This window comes from Aulonocara stuartgranti (assembly GCF_965226115.1).
Source record: "Aulonocara stuartgranti genome assembly, chromosome: 16".
Taxonomy (NCBI): domain Eukaryota; kingdom Metazoa; phylum Chordata; class Actinopteri; order Cichliformes; family Cichlidae; genus Aulonocara; species Aulonocara stuartgranti.
Genome location: NC_138952.1, coordinates 30760816 through 30778722, shown reverse-complemented (window position 1 = coordinate 30778722; position 17907 = coordinate 30760816). Strand labels below are relative to the sequence as shown.

Below are 17907 nucleotides of genomic sequence, written 5' to 3'. Positions count from 1 at the left end.
TTTTTGTTTTTTCTTGAATTGACAATATGTGAGCCAGACACCATCTGCCATACTCCAGGGACGGCAGTGTTGTAAGGCCAGCTGGCCAGAGTTTCTTCACTTTGGTGGCTGAAAGTGGGTTTTTTTTAGTTTAGTTTAGTTTTTGGAATATTTCAACCCACAGAGAGTGTCTGTTCCATTTTCAAATAAAGGAATAAACACAACATTTGGTCCAAAATATTATTTCCCTCAGAAAGAAATGATCAAAGAACACAACAAGAAGCACCTCAAGAGTGCAAAACCTCTGCCAAGGCAGCTCGCTCTCTGGTCTTTTAAATGTACTTTGAGAAGTTTGTAGTGTAGTAAAAACAATTGCAAATTGCAGCTTTTATTATTTTCCCTGTTGAAATATATTTTAAAATGCACAATTTTGAATATAAATATTTTCTTTTATAATTTTTATCTTTGTAGATATAGTACGTGTATCTATTTTCAGTGTTTAGTGCAGTTCCTTGAATTATTTAATAATAAATATGTGAATAAGTAAAAAAAAAAGGTTTTGATCACAAGTTTCATTTAATTAAAAAATTATTCAGGGAAGGCACATTGCACATGTATTCAAATTGTTGTGTATTTAAATGATTAAGACCTGTTACTGTAATGTACATAACAAAATGTATATTATTATTACAATCATAAGAATCATATTCTCATGAGGTGGGTATGTATCATTGTAGGGTCCACCTTACGCTATAAAGCGCCTTGAGGTGACTGTTGTTGTGATTTGGCGCTGTATAAATAGAACTGAACTGAATGAGCTTCAGATCAATCTATTGACTTTGTTGGAGGGGTAAAATGTGACATCATATTGTAAGAATCATAGTTTCTGAGTTTTAAGGCTTTTTCCAGTTTAGACCAGTAAAATATTAAACTGACCTTGAAGGCCTTTGGTGGATGTAAGATTGTAAACACGATCCCGCTCTACACCCCTACAAAGTTTTATCATAATTCATTCAAAACTTTTCGAGCGCTATACAAATGGCCTGCATTTGTATAGCGCTTTTCTAGTCCCTAAGGACCCCAAAGCGCTTCACACTACATTCAGTCATTCACCCATTCACACACACATTCACACACTGGCGATGGCAAGCTACGTTGTAGCCACAGCTGCCCTGGGGCGCACTGACAGAGGCGAGGCTGCCGGACACTGGCGCCACCGGCCCTCTGACCACTGTGATTACAGACAAATACATGCTGGTAAATGCTATGAAACACATAAGCTCTGTGGCAGAGGTGATATTGTAAAATAGAATAACTTGTGATTTCTAGCATTTTGTAAATGGCCAAACTTTAGCACTATTTTATGATGGTTTCAGGTCTTTATTAACATGTTTAAATCTGGTTTAGAGTAAGAAATATATCTGATTTATCTTACTGGAAATTGTCTAACATACCACTGGGAGTCATTTAAAGATGTAAGGTCAAGCACTATACAAGTATTTCACAAGTTATTGAATTTAATATCGTGCGTGGCAAAAGTGTGCTTGTTGATAATATTTTATTGCTGTTGGCTTTGCAGCGCAGTATTCATTACAAACATTAATTGCTTTACAGCGTTTGCTGTCACCTCTGTCATCGTGCTCTAGTTGATTTACTTACTTGCGTAGGTTACTTTCTCCTCCAAGAGCTATAGTGGCATGTGTTTAAAGACACTTTCCTCAGACCAAAAGTAACACAGAGGTGTCTGGCAAAGTGGCTTAAAGCGCGATAGCCCACGATTGCCCAGTGGCTAGTTAGCTGTGGCGTTGACTCTCATTTGACACTCGATTGGCTCAAATGACACCATTACCATGTCTGCATGGCTAATGGCCTCCCCTGGGGGCCGGAGCAGAAGGGGAGGGAACATGCGTTTGGCATGTCAGCTCGAGGTGAGAACACACATGAGCCAGACTCTGGGTCCCGTCCGCACCCAAATCAATCCTGACACCTCTTAAGAGGCTCTCAGCATCAATGGCACTCCAGCGCAATTACCCTGTCGGTAATGACATAAGCACCCAGTTCCTTCCTGCCTCTCTCTCGCTGGGTGGAAAGCTGCTCCCTCAGGCCAGTAGATGGAGACTTTGTGGACCAACGCTGGCCTCCCAGCAGTTGTTATTCGATCCCTCAGGGTTTAAAGATGTAGAACCTCTGGGCTACGCCGGTGAGAGAGCAACTGTTATCTGATCTCAGATGCTGTGGTGAGCCTGTCCCTCAGTCAGATTGAATGTGATTTAGTTCAGCAAGCTGTCAAGATAACTGATTTCTGAGCGGTGACTGAAGAGGATATCCTCTGAAAACTTCAGGTTTTAATGATTAGTTATAATAACCTTGAAAAGTGCAGCTGGGGAACATATGATCGCCAGTCAGATTTTGAGGCGATAACGCGGAGATCCTGTGGGCTTTGTGGGGTTGGGGGGAGTTTTAAAATGGGCTCTTCAGTCAAACGTCCAGGTGTTGCTGTTTACAACCCATCAGTGCTATCTCATATAAAGCTTAACATATTTTCTTTGAAAACGACTGCAAGGTTATTACATAAAATCTGACAGTTTAGCACAAGTTTCATTTTCAGAGGTTTTGGATAGACATAACTTGGAGCATACGGAGGTAGTAATAAGTGGGGAGAATCCAATCCGCGGTCCAGTACTGAAAACTATAGCACCTTCTAAATGGATCTTGTGGTAAGATTGATTTGTCTGCTGCTGAATCTCTTCCTTTGCTTCTTGCCAGCATATTCAGAGCATATTTGTAGGACAATTTTTATCCTGAACACAGAAGTACAGCCTCCACTTTCCATCCAATAAGACCCCTATGTGTTGGTATAGTGGGGGGATCCTACAACAAAAACAATGCAGGTTCTTCAGGCATTAACAGTTAAACAATTAGAGATCATCTAGCAACTTTAATGCACAGACTGTTCATTAAACACACATTCCTAATATATTGCAGTGGTACTGTTACTAGCTTACAGTTACCTACTATTGGTGGATTGAGGTGCTTGAGCCATACACATCACCTTGTGTAAAGTCCTGTAGATTAAATTCATGGATCCATGTAGTTATTTAAAACTAGACTTCCAGATTTGCATTCCATTGTATTTTGGTACACAGGTAATAACACACCTGTAACAATGCAGCCCATGAACCTTCCTTTTTTTCTAAAGCAGGCAATTGGCAGGTATTTCTGGCCACGGAGTCATCCTGCAGACCTCAAAGGTCTAGTCCTCAGGCATGCGGTGGTTCTTTTTATCTACCTTGAGCATTCATCCAAGCCACTTCTGCCGGGAACTGAATCCTTGTCTCCACTGTGGGCTGTTATGTGTATTACCAAAGCGCCAAAGATTTTGTCTTTCTGCCAGACCAACAAAAACAGTTCCAGTCTGTGTTCATGTGTCTTTCTGCTCTGTTGAAGCCCTAATCTACTGTGTAACGGCTTTGGTCAAAAAGCCCTAGTTTTGGATGCCAGCGTGGTTTCATGTGTCATAACAGGTGCCACTCTGCTTGCCCTCTAATTGTATCGTGTGGTGGCACAAGCAGAGGTTAAGACTCTTGCCTAGCAAGGCTAATTGAAAGCCAAGGTTCAGTGAAGCCGACTGATGCCAGGAGAAATGAGGTGTTTGGCCCCAGTCAGACTCTGCAGGAAGAGAAATATAGTTTTAGTCCAGTGGTACAACCACAAATACTGATCTCCCTGTTTCAATTGGTGAGTGTTGAGACCCTGCTGCTGTCTCTAAAATAAGGTCCTTGTTTTAATTATAGAAAAAACCCTTACTCTATGGTGGGCTGCTGTTGTTATATGTGATGTATTTATGCTGTTTTTTTTTTATCCCCCCCTTTTTGTGCAGCTTTCTGTTATGGTAATGAAAGGCTTTGAAGCTGGTTGGATGGTTGTAAGTGATATTGTTGGCCAATGAGGTGATGCATTCTTTGTGCTGGATGTGTTTGGGAGAGAACAGAGGTGCTAGCCATGGAGTTAGCATCTTAGTAATACAAGCATGACTGCTAATGGTCCCCAACCTGCCAACTGACACTTCGGTCTCTACAGGCTTCTTTCTAGTGGTAACTTTCTCCCTTTTCAAGGATCTTTTGTCTTGGCCTTAGCTTTGACTTTTAAAGTCAACCAACCATTGTTGCGCTAATCTGGAGACATTGGTGTTATAGGCACTGTTTTAAGAACAGAAGTTAATGTGCTAAAAAGGGATGATATTTCTGATATTTCTGGCTCTATTCCTTCCCCTCACCCCTCACTGGTCTCAGCCTCCCCCTGAGCCTGGTTCTGCCGGAGATTACTTCCTGCGATAAGGGAGTTTTTCCTTCCCATTGTCACCAAGTACTTGCTCATAGGTAGTCGTCTGATTGTTGAGGTTTTTTGCACCTTGCAGCCACTGTTGTTGTGATTTGGCGAAACTAAAATAAGAGAGACTAGTGTTCAGAGGTGTGATGAAGACAGTGGAACATCTTTGATCGCTCATGTGATTATACATGACATCATTTGTAATTACATTTCCGTGATGTTATTTCATTATCAAATCCAAAGTGCTATAGAGCCAACTCGAGCAAATTCCTTCTTCTTTTTCTCAGGAGGCTCCAAGAAGTGGCCGTGTATTCTCAGGGATTCAGCCTACTGGAGTGCCCCACCTGGGAAATTACCTGGGTGCTCTGGAGAACTGGGTGTCCCTGCAGGACCAGTACCCCTCAGTCCTCTACAGCATTGTGGATCTGCACTCCATCACCCAGCCCCAGGATCCAACGCAGCTCAAGAGTAACATACTGGACATGGCAGCCAGCTTGTTGGCCTGCGGTATCAACCCAGAGAAAGCGATACTCTTCCAGCAGTCTCAGGTGAGTTGGGCATGTTTGATTGATGCCGTTTATAAATATATATGATGTGTTATATTTGCTGTGTAGTTCCCTACATAGTGTGTTGGATGCATATACACTTCTGTCTATAAATGAATACTCACAGGTGGAGAAAGTACTATTTATATGTGATAAGTAATGCAACCCAACATGCGCTTTGCATGTATATATAATTTAGATTTCACACTCATGTCTGCAGATTATTTTTCACATTTCATGTGGTTATCAAGTAGAGAGCACATCAGTGTTTGTTTAAGAAAAGAAGTGCCCTTTTTTGTCTTTTTTGTTGTTGTTTTTTAAAGCTGGGCAGCTTCTTCTCTCATTGCTGGTTTTTCAAAGAAGAAAAACGGTTTATTTTCGTGATGTCGACTCTCATATTTACCTTCCTACATGCTGACAGACCCCAAAATGTTTATTTCCTTGCTCCTGATTCTTATCTCCAATGTGTGCTCAACCAATTCACAGAGCCTGTAAAAACACAAACTGACACAAACCACCGTTAAGTCCTTCTTTAGCCCACGTGAAAGAAACTGAGAAGGATAACGACAAGTCTTAACATTTGCAGCACTTCAGCACATCATCCCCGAATTTAGGCTTGAGCTCACACTGACGATGGAGAGAGAAATCAGAACAGCTGTTTGCTTCTCCCCTGACACCACATGTGTATTTTTCTTTTCTTACTCACAAGTTAAGTTGGGTGGGTGGGTGTGTGTGTATGTGTGGATAGTTCAGTCCATCTGTGTTTCTTTGCCACCCACTCCTCACACACACACACAAACACAGAGTCCTATTTTTATTCTTGTTTAGCTTCATGCCACATAACTTGGCAGCAAGGCGACCCCCGTGTTGAACACGCCCGCTCCACATGTAAAAATACGATGGCCGCCCAAAGAAAATACTGGGCTTAATTGAAAAAATGCAAAGAGTTGGTGACGAGCTAAACTCGGAGGATTTGCGGATCTGCTGATTCATTGATTTCATTTTTTAATACCACTGAGTTTTATAAGTATTGACCAGAAAAGTGGATTTACTGTGTTGAGACAACTGTTAGCTGTTCTCTAAAATCCCTTCTTTGCAGCCTTAGGAGCTGCTGCCATGGCTGTTACTGTCAGTCTAATGCTGATATGATCCGTAACATTAGCATATCTCTCGTTGCGGGGCTTTCTTACGATACAGCATGAATGGAGGCTGTGTTTTTACTAAGCCTTTTAAATATCAGCGTTTTATTGCACTGTTCAAACCATATCCTTGCCCTCTCTTTGTTGTCATCGACATCTGTCCCATCTCTTGTCTGTCTGCAGTGTGTAATGCATACCGGCCCCCTACATGCTAGCCTGAAATCCTGCTTTATGTCCCTGCTGTCTGCTGTTGACATCATGCTCCCCAGAATGCTTTTCAAGCTGCAAGAGGCAGAGAGGATGGCAATATAGTCAGTGTCCATAAACTTTAATTTGCTGAAGCACAAGGATATTTCCTGCATCCCCAAACACTGGCTGTTAGACACAGAAGCTTTTTTTTTTTCACATCGGGTTAATTTACTGCTACCAGATGCATCAGCTACACTGCATTAACATTGTGGTTTATTTGTCCACATGTAAAAACCATTTCCTTAATCCTCTAATTGAATAACCAACCCACCTCCACTGAGAGTGAACGGTTGTCTGTGTGTATGTGTTAGCCTGGCGAGCTGTGCAGGGTGTACCCTGCCTCTGGCCCTACGGCAGCTTTGATAGATTTTGAATTAAAAGATTTCAGTTATGAGCTTCTGAGAGGGCGCTACTTTCCATATATACAAAGTTCTTTTCCCAGTAGCTAATTTGCTGCCAGGATTATTAAAATAAATGATCGATAAAGGTATAGAAATCCAGCATCGGTGTATGAAGTTTAGGCTGGGTCAGCTTTTAGTCTGCCAGTATTTATTTGTTAGTATCCCACTTATTAAACACATTAAAAAAACTGATACAATGAGTATAAGCCTACAGGTGAGAGTGGGTGCACCTGTGTGACAGGCAGAGGTGTAAAAAGGCAGTATTCTTCTCTTCCACTTAGAGGCGCCAGGGAGTTACCCTCCTTTTCCTCCACCCCAGCTGTCCCGTGGATGACTTTTTATCCATCCGTCTGTGTTTGTTTAATCTGCCTGCGTAATTTACTTCTTCTGTTTATCTCTTTGGTGCCTCCCTGAGGTTAGGCTCTCTTCTTTAATTAACCGGACTAAGCGGTGCAGTGAGTTCAACGTGCTTGGGAGTTTGCATGTATACAGCAGCAGGAGGTTGGCTCTTGTACACATGTAAAAAACAGTGTTGGTTTCTGTTAGACTTCGCGTAAAGAAATCTCTTCATGACTTCAGCTTATAAGGTACCGACTGGTGAGCCAACAAGTTCGTAGATATTTGTGATTCAGCCATATTAATCTGTAGTGGTAATATTATTAATATTGCAGCCTGGTGATAGATTGAAAGGTGTATGCTGACATTTGGATGTGTCCCCACTCGTCACTGCAGGTGTCCGAGCATGCTGAGCTCTCCTGGATCCTCGGCTGTCTCACCAGTATGCCTCGGCTCCGCCACCTACCACAGTGGAAGGTGAGATCTTCTCCAGCAGACACTTGTGTATAAAATGATCACGCACAAGTCTTTATTTTTGTTGTTTGTATCAGTGCTCATTTTAAAATAACAATTATAATTAAAAGAATTACTGTAGTGCAGATTTCACTCATGTAGCACCAGCATGTGGACATGAGTAAAGAAAACTATGTCTGAAACCAAACCGCATCACTTGCTGGTAAATATACTTGTATATGTATCCTTCTCTACCCATCTGTACTTCTCTGAGCCTGGGCCTTCTTAAATGGTCTTCCTGTTAAAAGGGAGTTCTTCCTCCCCATTGTGGTTGCTTAGTATGTATATGTATATAAGTATATGGCAAATGGGTCAGCTACATGTTAAAGATGGCTTGCATGTATCTACAATCAACAAAATTTCATAAAACATTCAGAATGATTAAAAAATAATAAAATACAATGCAAATGCAATCAACCAGTTAGCCTATTGGAACCTTTAGAGAAAAGTTGTTACTATGAGACATTCATGTCATTGTTGTTTAAGGACTGAGTAATATTTATGATGCATTATATTTTTACCGTATTTCCCGGACTACAGAGCGCACCTGAATATTAGCCGCACAAGCTAAAATCAGGGGAAAATCCTGTTTTGTACATACATTAGCCGCACCTGACTAAAAGCCGCAGGTGTTTCAATGTTGACTTATCATATGTAAGAGAATATGCACAAAGGGAATTGTCAGGAAAGAGATGGCTGTTTGGAGACACACCACTTTTATTAATATTTTGAAAAACAAGTTATGGGTACATATTTGCATAACCTTTTAGGGTATGTGTACAAGTAGCGGTAATTACAAGTACAAAACATGTACTGTGCTTCATAAATGAGTAACAAATGTAGTACATAACAGTAACCTACAGCACACCAGAAAAATAGATTCGGACTACCTTTTAGGCTCAGGTGCAGTGACACGGCTTTAACAAGAAGAAAAGTCAGTCATTCACCACCATCTTTCTCTTCTTCCTGCGCACTAAAACCACCAAAGTCCTCTCCTCCAGTGTCGGAAACGAACAGGCTCAGGGTGGCTTCATCATCCACTCTCAGCTCCTTTCTTTCGTTGTCACTTTCAAAACCAAAGAAATCCTCATTGTCAGTGTCAGAGTCGAACACCTTCTGAAGAGCCTCCTCTCCATCAGGCAGCAGTCCAGCCCTTCGAAATCCGTTGGTGATCGTGGATGTTTTCACACTTTCCCACGCTGTCAGAATCCAGTGGTGGAGTTGGGCATAACTTGCTTTTTGCAAGTTTATCGCCGCTCGTCATCCACGCCTCCAGCTGAACGCGTAGCGCTACTTTGAAGTTTGTTTTTCGCGCTACTTCGTACGGCACTACGTTGCCTGGCGGATGGACATGTGACTAACATACCACTCTTGAACTCCGATCCTTCCGCCAGGCAACGTAGTGCCGTACAACAGCGGAACAAACAAAACAAATCCGCTCATGGACAATCCATAGAAAAGCCGCACCTGACTAAAAGCCGCAGGGTTCAAAGCTTGTGCAAAAAGTAGCGGCTTATAGCCCGACAATTACGGTATATGTTTTCATAATCTTGTCTCTTTTGTCTTTTACTGTGCAAACTGAATTGATTTATTTAAATGTGGCCTGTTAAAAATGCAGTAATGCTTTACAAGTCACTACGAGCATCTGTCAAAATTTAAAGCAATTCATTCAAACATTTAAATGTTGAACGGCTGAGAAGGAGCAAGTGCCGCGGCGGTCGGGCGAGCTTGTGAACAATGACAGAAGAGCGTCGGTGAGAAGAAAATAATAAAACATTTTCTGATAGTTTCATGCTACGCTTCTGAACACAATTAAACGCAACCACACCCCCGCACAATGCAGGAAAAGGGCTTCTCGGTTGGATTTTGCATGGCCTCTCTGCTCTCTGTGTGTGGGTGTGTGTGCTAGCACTGCTATCGGTCAAACAGACAAACATCTGCAGCTCTTTACACATCAGTGACAGACGGAGAGCCAGAGTTGTAACCTGGTCAGTGTGATTTTAGAGACTCAGGAGCTATGCACAGCCAGCATGTAAAGGACATACAGGCACCCACATACACTAATACAAACTGGAAGTTTCTGGCAAAGCGATGACTCGGAGATATAACTTCTGTATATATTTATACAATATCTACAATATCTTTTAAAGCAAAAAATGGTTTATTTGCAAGGGCGTATTTTCAGTTAATTAATAATGATAAATAAAAACAAAAAACACAGTTATAATTATAAAAGCTGCAAAAGGAGTTTGTAATGTTATAGCTATTTTGTAACTGAAGTAATATTTCAAACATGAATCCCACCATATCAGTTCTTACCTTCAGTGGAACACTTACAAATTAAATTAATTCCTCTGTTTTCTCTTAAGTTTCATCATGTCTGTGCGTTTTTATTTTGTTTCTCTGCAGCATTTGCCGCATTTTTTAATTCATATAATTTTTCTTCACACCTGGGTGCAGTTTTAATACACGACGAGCGAGGATCAACAGAGCTCACGTCTCTCTGTTCTTGTTTCTGTTGCTCTTTAGAAAACACCTTTCGTTTACCCAACAGATGAGTTGATTTCAAAAATGGTGGAAAATGCCGTGCAAACTCATCCGTACCTCGTTTGTTTCAGTCGATGAGTCATGAAAGTGAAAATGGCTCTTTATGGGGAAAAGGAAAAAAGTCAGCTTGAGTCCATCTTTCTCCTGTCTGGCTCTATTTCTGGTTGCTTTTAGTGTTTCTGCCTCATCGTTGTTCTTTTTCTGCTTCAACTTCCTTCCCTCTGTCTTTTCCTCCAGATGAAGAGCAAAGTGAAGAACGAAGGCAGCGTTGGTCTCTACACATATCCTGTCCTCCAGGCTGCTGATATTCTTCTCTACAAGTGAGATTTCCATTCAAGTAGCGTACAAGTTATATTGTGTGTGTGTGTGTGTGTGTGTGTGTCAGTCAGATAACTCATATTTCTTAGGCTGTGTACCCTAAGCATTCACAGCTTTTCGAAAAACACTTCCAAAAGCCCTTCCTTCTGTGAATAACTGATTTTTATATTCCAAACTCTGTTAAAAAATTTAAATAACTAATTTTCCCCCTATCATTTACAACTTCTTCCTGTAAAGACTGACTGTTACAGTGCTTTCTGTCAGGGTTCCTTATTTTACTTGATGAAGATGAAGCTGAGAAACCATGAAGGGGGATACATCCCTGCTGAAAGCATGGCTTGCAGCCTTTTGCAGACATGTGCGACCATCCTGTGCTCAGAAGTGCATTTATCCTAGCAGCTGGAGGACAAAACAAACAAACAAAGGAGCTGCAACAGAGGTCTTGCTTAAGTATCGGGCCATAAATGACAATATACAGTGTCTCTCACTGAGGTATTACTTTAACAGCAGTTTCCTCTTAATGTTGTAGTTTCTTGTGACTGTTAAGTTTTATATTGTTACTTATTGTGCTGATAATTTATCGGGATGGCTGTGGATCAGCAGGTAGAGCAAGGCAAGGCAAGTTTATTTGTATAGCACAATTCAACAACAAGGTGATTCAAAGTGCTTTACAGAGACATTAGAAACAAAAACAAATAAAAGCATGATTTAAAATTGATTAAAACAAGCAAACAAACAAACAAACTAATTAACAAACAAACAAAACAGTATATAAAATCAAAGCAGATAAAATCAGAACAGTAGATAAAATTAGTAGTTAAATGTAAGTTTTGAAATGTAAGCTTAAAAGTGTGGATTTGGTGCTTTATTCAAATGCAGCTGAGAATAGGTGAGTCTTCAACCTGGATTTAAATAAACTGAGTGTTTCAGCTGATCTGAGGCTTTCTGGGAGTTTGTTCCAGATATAAGGAGTGAGCAGGTCATCTACAGATCGGAACGTTGGTGGTTTGATGCCTGGCTGCTCCAATCTACTCCAGACTGCAAGATACTGAACGCTGAGTTGCTCCCGTTGAGTTCATCTGAGTGTGAATGTGTGTGAATGTTTGCTAGAAAGCACTTGTATGTAGTAAAAGGTTGTTGCATAAATGCGCGTGTGAGACATGCAGAAAGTAGAATTAAAAAGTGCTATTTAAGAACCACTGCAGTTTACAAACCCCAAACAAAGTCCCAAACTTTAAACGGACCCTTTGTGTTTTGCCTCAGAGAGGTTTGTGTTTTTAGCGTCAAACAGTGATGTAGTTTGTGTAAATATCTGGGTCATTATGTATCTTCATCACTGGTTGTCCAGCAGCGCCGAGCAAAGTAGCAAAAGCTAAGCTAATCTTTTCCCCAGTGTTTTTATCTTTAAAGTAACCAGTTAAACTTCTGCTTCATCTTTGCATTCTTCTGCAGTGTTGGGACAACACTGGTGTTTTTACATTTATTCAAAGATAGTGAAGTTTCCATGTTTTCCATTCCAGTCCATAATGTGTGCTCAATAAGAACCTGGAAGCTAAAATCACCTCCACTAACATAAGAAAGAACGAAATGCGTGAATTAAAAGAGTAACTGCAATGAAAAAGGAGCAGAGCCAGTAATCCACATAACAAATACCAAACACTGTGAGCCTACTAACTTAAACTGATTGCGAGCAGTGTCCTAATTTAAATATTTTTATTATTTGATTTATTTTTGCAAGCTCTAGTTTGGCATCACCTGCCTGCACAAAGCCTACAAAATACTGTTTAGCAGAGAGGTTTACCCGGAGTACAAAAGAACAGCAACATTTTTGGATACTTTTGGTTTTATTTTTGAAATCTCTGCCTCTAAGTTTTATACTTTTTCCCCCCTCATTATTCACAACACAGAAAATCAATTCCACAGCATCTTTTTTTCATTTTTATTTATTTTTATTACAGAGGCCATTTTCCTTTTAATCTACAGCACATGCCACCTGCTCTCAGAGGCCATTTCTCCAGCAGAAAATAATTCCAGTGCAAAGTGTTCACAGTGCGATCTGTAATTTATCACGAGTAACGGGGACAGCATGTCTGGCAACGAAGACTGCTGGTGAAAATGTGTTATTTTTTAATATCTCACCTCTGCTGCGCGGGGGTGGAAAGAGAAACATAACGTGCAGATATCTCCAAATAAAACCTCAAAGTAGAGATTATAAAGAGGAAAAAAATGCAATCTCTAATTTCTTTGCCTCTGACGTGTTCGTATAAATATCCGCGTCACACATTTCTGGTGGAAATTTGTCTGAGACAAAGAGTTTTGTGTGTGATCTGTGAGGTGCAGCCTGCTGATGAGGCGTCAGTGGGTTTTCACGTGAGATAAGTTGGTTGGGTTATTGTCTCGTAGCGTTTCCAAATTCACATTTAGAAGGCATCTCTTCAGCTGTTTCTGGTTCAGCAGCCATATATCCAAAAGCTCATTTCCTGTGGAGAAACTGAGTCTCATCTCTAAAGAGAAAATTAATGAACTGCTTCCTCCTCCAGTTACAGAGTTGCCAAACACTGCTGAAAAAGTCTCCTGCAGTGACTCCAAGTGTCTCCAATTTGTCCTTGCGTCTCGCTCTGTATTTTAAACTCTGTGCTGTCACTGTGCACAGTGCTGCACGGATCACGTCTCTAATGTGCTGCTGTGGAATCATCTCTCTCAGGTCCACTCACGTCCCTGTCGGAGAAGATCAGGTCCAACATTTGGAGCTGGCTCAGGATCTTGCTCGCATCTTCAACAACCGCTACGGAGAGCTGTTCCCTGAACCCTGCGCCCTGCTCAGTAAGAATACGTGGCATGATGGCGTGTACACACTCATGATTTAGGCTTTCTACGGTCAGCTTCTTAAAATCACGTAGCTCTCTGGTAGCAGCAGCTTTATCTTCTTATGTAGAGAATGTCATCATGTGACATTAAAGTCGCCTGTTTTAGTCTCTTTAGGCTTTAGCTGTGTAAGTGAGGCCTCACTTGTGCGATGGCCTTATGCTGTATATACCAAGTCATTATATTTTCAAATGTGCTTGTTGCATTTTATCAAAAAGTTTTTTTTATTTGCGAAGGGTTGCAGATTTTAGTTGATTTTTATTAAATCTCCATCTTTATGAAGTTTTCTGCTTGAATATTTTTTTTATAAAAAGTCTTCTAACTGCCTGAAACAAGCTGAGTGCTATAAGTGAAGTGAATGTTTTTGGAAACTAGATTTTTTTTTTCCTGCATTAGAAGTAAAGCTTTCTTTCTGCCTTTCCATCCTTTTTTTGTCTCCTCTGTCGGGAAAGTTTGTGATTGATTGGTTCAATTTCTCTTTTTATTTAATTATTTTTTTGTTGTTCCTGATCTAGAGCCAGGAATCTTTGGAAGTGTATTTTGCATCACATACAGAGCAAAACTGGAAAATGAAACTTAACTTAAATAGCTGAAGAAAAGTCAGTAATAAGATGCTTCTGGGCCTAAAGCCTTCCCTAAAAGACGGTCATGGCTGGTTAATCTTCCTGGAGGATTAACATGAACAGACAGGGTTTCCTCATTGCGACCTTACTTCTTTTTTTGGTTGTTTTTTGTTTATCTACATAAATAGATATCACATTGAAATGAGAAAACTGGGAGAAAGTGTCTCGGTTTTATCAACAAAAAAAAAAAATATCAGGAACTAATCCAAATCCACGTGTCCGTCTGTATCCAGGGAATTTTCAGCCTCGGAGGATGTGTGCTGTCTCTGGCCGCTCGTGTTAAACAAAGTCCCAACGTTTGAATGGACCCTTTGTGTTTTGCTTCAAAGAGATTTATATCACTGAAGTCATTTTAGCCCTGATGTAGTTCGTGTAAATATCTGGGTCATAATGTATCTTCATCACCGGCTGCCCAGCGGCGCCGAGCAAAGTAGCACAAAGCTAAGCTAAACTTTTTTCCCAGTGTTTTTGGTGCATCTTTAAAGTAACCGGTTAAACTTCTGCTTCATGCCTGCATTCTTCTGCAGTGTTGGGGAAACACTGATGTTTTAAAATTCATTCAAAGATATATTGCCTTTTCCATGTTTTGTAAACTAAGTCGGAGTGGGACGTGCTGTTTAGCTAAAGCTAAAAACCACCAACTGCAGGGCAGCCAATCAGAAATTAGAGCGAGGTTCAGGGGATTAAAACTGACAAGATTTGAAATACAATATGACGCCGTTATTATTAATATTTTCTTTTGAAACGTTTCCCAAAATGTACCAACCAAATGTTTTTATACACGAGGCCAACATTTTGAAAGATCCCACCCTCCTCCTACTTTCATTCCTCATGATTAGCGGTATGGTGGAAGCACGGGATGGAGTCAGTCATGTGTGCATTAGAGCTTTGATTAAAGAAATATTGTCTTCCTCTTGTATAATAATTAGGGAGGTAGATTTGGAGTGCATGTCATCAAGATGAGTTTAGAGATGTGTGTATGCGTATATGTGTGTGCCCGAGTGTGTATGCACTCTTGCGTGTAATCAGTCGGCAGTATATAGCTCATACCAGTGGACCCCACCCTCGTTTCTTGTCTTTGGCATAGCAGAGTTGGCAGTCAGTGGTCTTTCCTTTGAAATGAACCAGAGTGTTTTAATTTGCTTTAGATAAAGACATCTTGGCGTTGATGAACAGCCCACATGTGGCCTGCTTGTACAGGACCAAACAAAGAACTGGAGCTGGGGATGATTTTAAGAGTGAAAGAAAGAATGAAAGGAAATACCGGCTCCCGTCATCTGCTGATCACTTCACACTCGCATGCGTCTGTTTCACACCGGGATATTTTTACAAGCGCACACAAATGTGTCAGGCAATCCTATTTCAGCCATCTGAACATAGAGGAATAAATGGAAAATTACACCTAGCACCTGAAATCTCCCCAAAATGCAGATATTTTAATAATTAGACGTTTAAGTCATATTTAAAGTGGCCTGACTGAAACGCCTTTTTGACCATTTAAAAAAATAAAGAAGAAACAAAGTCAGATTCTCTCAAAAGGCTGGGGCTCGCTTACATTGCTTTTAGCTGTCAGCTTGGACTGAAATCTGCACTCCGGACCTTTTTTGACTTGGTTTTTCATCGTTTGGCTGACCTGCAGTTTGATTAGCAGAGGCTGTTAAAGTTAAACAGCCTGAGACGAGAATGTGTCGACACTGCTCAGGCTTCTGCATCCACCTTTTGTCTCGGTGTAGATTTAGTACAAACAAATCTCAAAAGGCGTTATTTTTAAAGCAATAGATTTCTCACGTGTTTGGATCTTTACTGGTGAACCGCTGTGGAATTAAAGCGCTTTGAAGTCAAAATATTCTTTTTGGTACTCACCGGTATTTCCAAACAAAGGAAAAAAATCAGAGTCAGGCTTTAGTAAATATGTATTTGTGTTTTTTCTCCCTATATATATGTATATATAATATATATATTTTGTTGTTTTGCAGGCAAACCTTTACCCGTATTCCTTGGAGGTTATGTTTTTTGGTAGTGTTTGCATGCATATTATTGTGTCTGTAAACATGATTGGTTGAAAAGTTTTGAATGAATTCTTGTGAAACGTTGTAGGGGTGTAGAGAGGGGTCATACTAACGATCCATTAAAATTTGGCTCTCATCCACCAGGGTCCACTTAATGATTTCTTGATTAAACAATGAGAAAAATCCTCATGACTTCGAAATTATGATTCTTACAAATGTCATGTGTATTGTCAGCATATAGAAAATGCATTAAAAGTGTGTTTAAAAGATGACAAAAAGATTCTATATACGAGTAGATAGATTATAAATTCCCTTAAAAGTAAATACTGCCCAAAGATTGAGCTGCTTTGGTGGACGTTTGCACTTTGGTGCTTCTTGTCTTCCTCTGGGACCGGTGATGCTCAGCGTTGCCTCAAACATAATAGAAAGCAAATGCTTTCTGATTTAATCAGAACCTAAATTTCTTGACCTAATAATTTTGAATTTTGCCAAATTCCTCCACTCTTACGTGTCTCATTTAGAAATAAAAGTGTTTATTACACTGAGAGGTTTTCCTGATCCCTCTCGTTTCTCTCCGCAGGCTCAACACGAAAAGTCAAATCTCTCCGCGACGCCTCAGCCAAAATGTCCAAGTCAGACCCCCAAACGATGGCAACCATTTCCGTCACAGACACTCCTGACGACATCGCTCTCAAGATCCGACGAGCCGTCACAGACTTCACCTCTGAAGTTACCTTTGACCCGGAGACGCGTCCTGGTGTTTCCAACCTGGTAAACATTCACGCTGCCGTGTCGATGATAAGCGTGCAGGAGGCTGTGTCTCAGGCGAGAGGATTGGACACTGGAGCCTACAAGAAGCTTGTAAGCGAGGCTGTGATCCAGAGGTTGACGCCCATCAGAGAGGAAATCGAGAGGCTGAGGTCGGACCGGGCTTACGTGGAGCGAGTGCTGGCTCAGGGGACGTGCAGGGCGCGGGAACTTGCTGCACCTGTGCTCGCAGAGGTCCGACAGAGAGTGGGCTTCTGCTGAGAGACAAGAAAATGACCCCACATTTATACTGTGAGCCTCTCGGTAAATTACTGCTGCTGGTGGAAAAAGACTCAGCAGAGTGATGCTGGTCAGACTTTACAAGGGTGACTTCTTATTTTGCTCCGTGTATGTCCTCAGTGAAATCAAAGTGGAAGCTCGTCTTTCGATGCAGTTGTTGCATCTTATTTGCTTTTGCTCATGTTTTACATAATCATTCGCAGCCTGTTTATTGGCCTTCTGATTCAGGCTGAATGGTTTCCTCACAAGCCATCGTTTTATTTTTGTCATTCTTATTATTATTTTTTTTAGAACATTTTATCTTCTTGTTTCGAGCCTGTCCAAATAAAGATTTAAAAGTTGTGAAAAATGCTTCTCATTTAAACCGTCTTCACTTACAAAAGTGAGCCAAGTGTGCTTTCACAATTAACCTCCTAGGACCTGGCGTCCACATATGTGGACATCACATTTTGGGTTATTTAGACCAAAATACTCAATTTTGCTCTACAAGGGCCTGATATCCACTTACGAGGACATTATACTGCTACTGTTCTATCGAAATTTTAAACGAATATCCTCAAATGTGGCTCTGATTTTTCATAAAAACAAAAATAAGGTAAAAAAAATAAATCTGGTAATTCTTTGTTTTTACATTCATCGGGCCCCAATATGCCCAAATATCAAAGAAATTAAAAATGCATGCCGTGGAAGAGTTCGGGTCTTAGGAGGTTAAAGCTGCAGGATTAAATACTTAAAAAATAAACAGTGACATAATAAAAGGATCCATTCTAGGTTCAACATGTGGAAGAGGTCCTGCTTCCTGACATTGAAAAGTTCTGTGTTTAGTTGGGAGAAAAAAGCTGAGTGAAAAAGATTTTTGAAATGTAAATATATTTGTCAGTATCATTTAAACATTTGCAGCTCAGCCGTTGTTTGTTCTTTTGCCCTGGGTGTCTTATTGACAGTTGTTTGTGCATGTGTGTTTCAAGATGCAATGTGATTGAACAAAATGAATGAATCTATTGTAA

At 40.6% G+C, this 17907-nt stretch overlaps 1 protein-coding gene across 3 annotated transcripts in view; it reads left to right on the top strand.

Annotated features, from left to right (window-relative positions):
• wars2 (tryptophanyl tRNA synthetase 2, mitochondrial) overlaps positions 1-17907 on the top strand; it is a 93451-nt gene extending 75544 nt beyond the window's left edge. For all 3 annotated transcript variants that reach the window (XM_082509521.1, XM_082509523.1, XM_082509522.1), the window contains exons 2-6: positions 4596-4856; positions 7375-7455; positions 10276-10358; positions 13061-13179; positions 16434-17907. In XM_082509521.1, coding sequence (XP_082365647.1) covers positions 4791-4856; positions 7375-7455; positions 10276-10358; positions 13061-13179; positions 16434-16882 — 798 coding nt within the window. In that variant the 5' untranslated portion in view covers positions 4596-4790 and the 3' untranslated portion in view covers positions 16883-17907. The remainder of the gene's footprint in view (positions 1-4595; positions 4857-7374; positions 7456-10275; positions 10359-13060; positions 13180-16433) is intronic.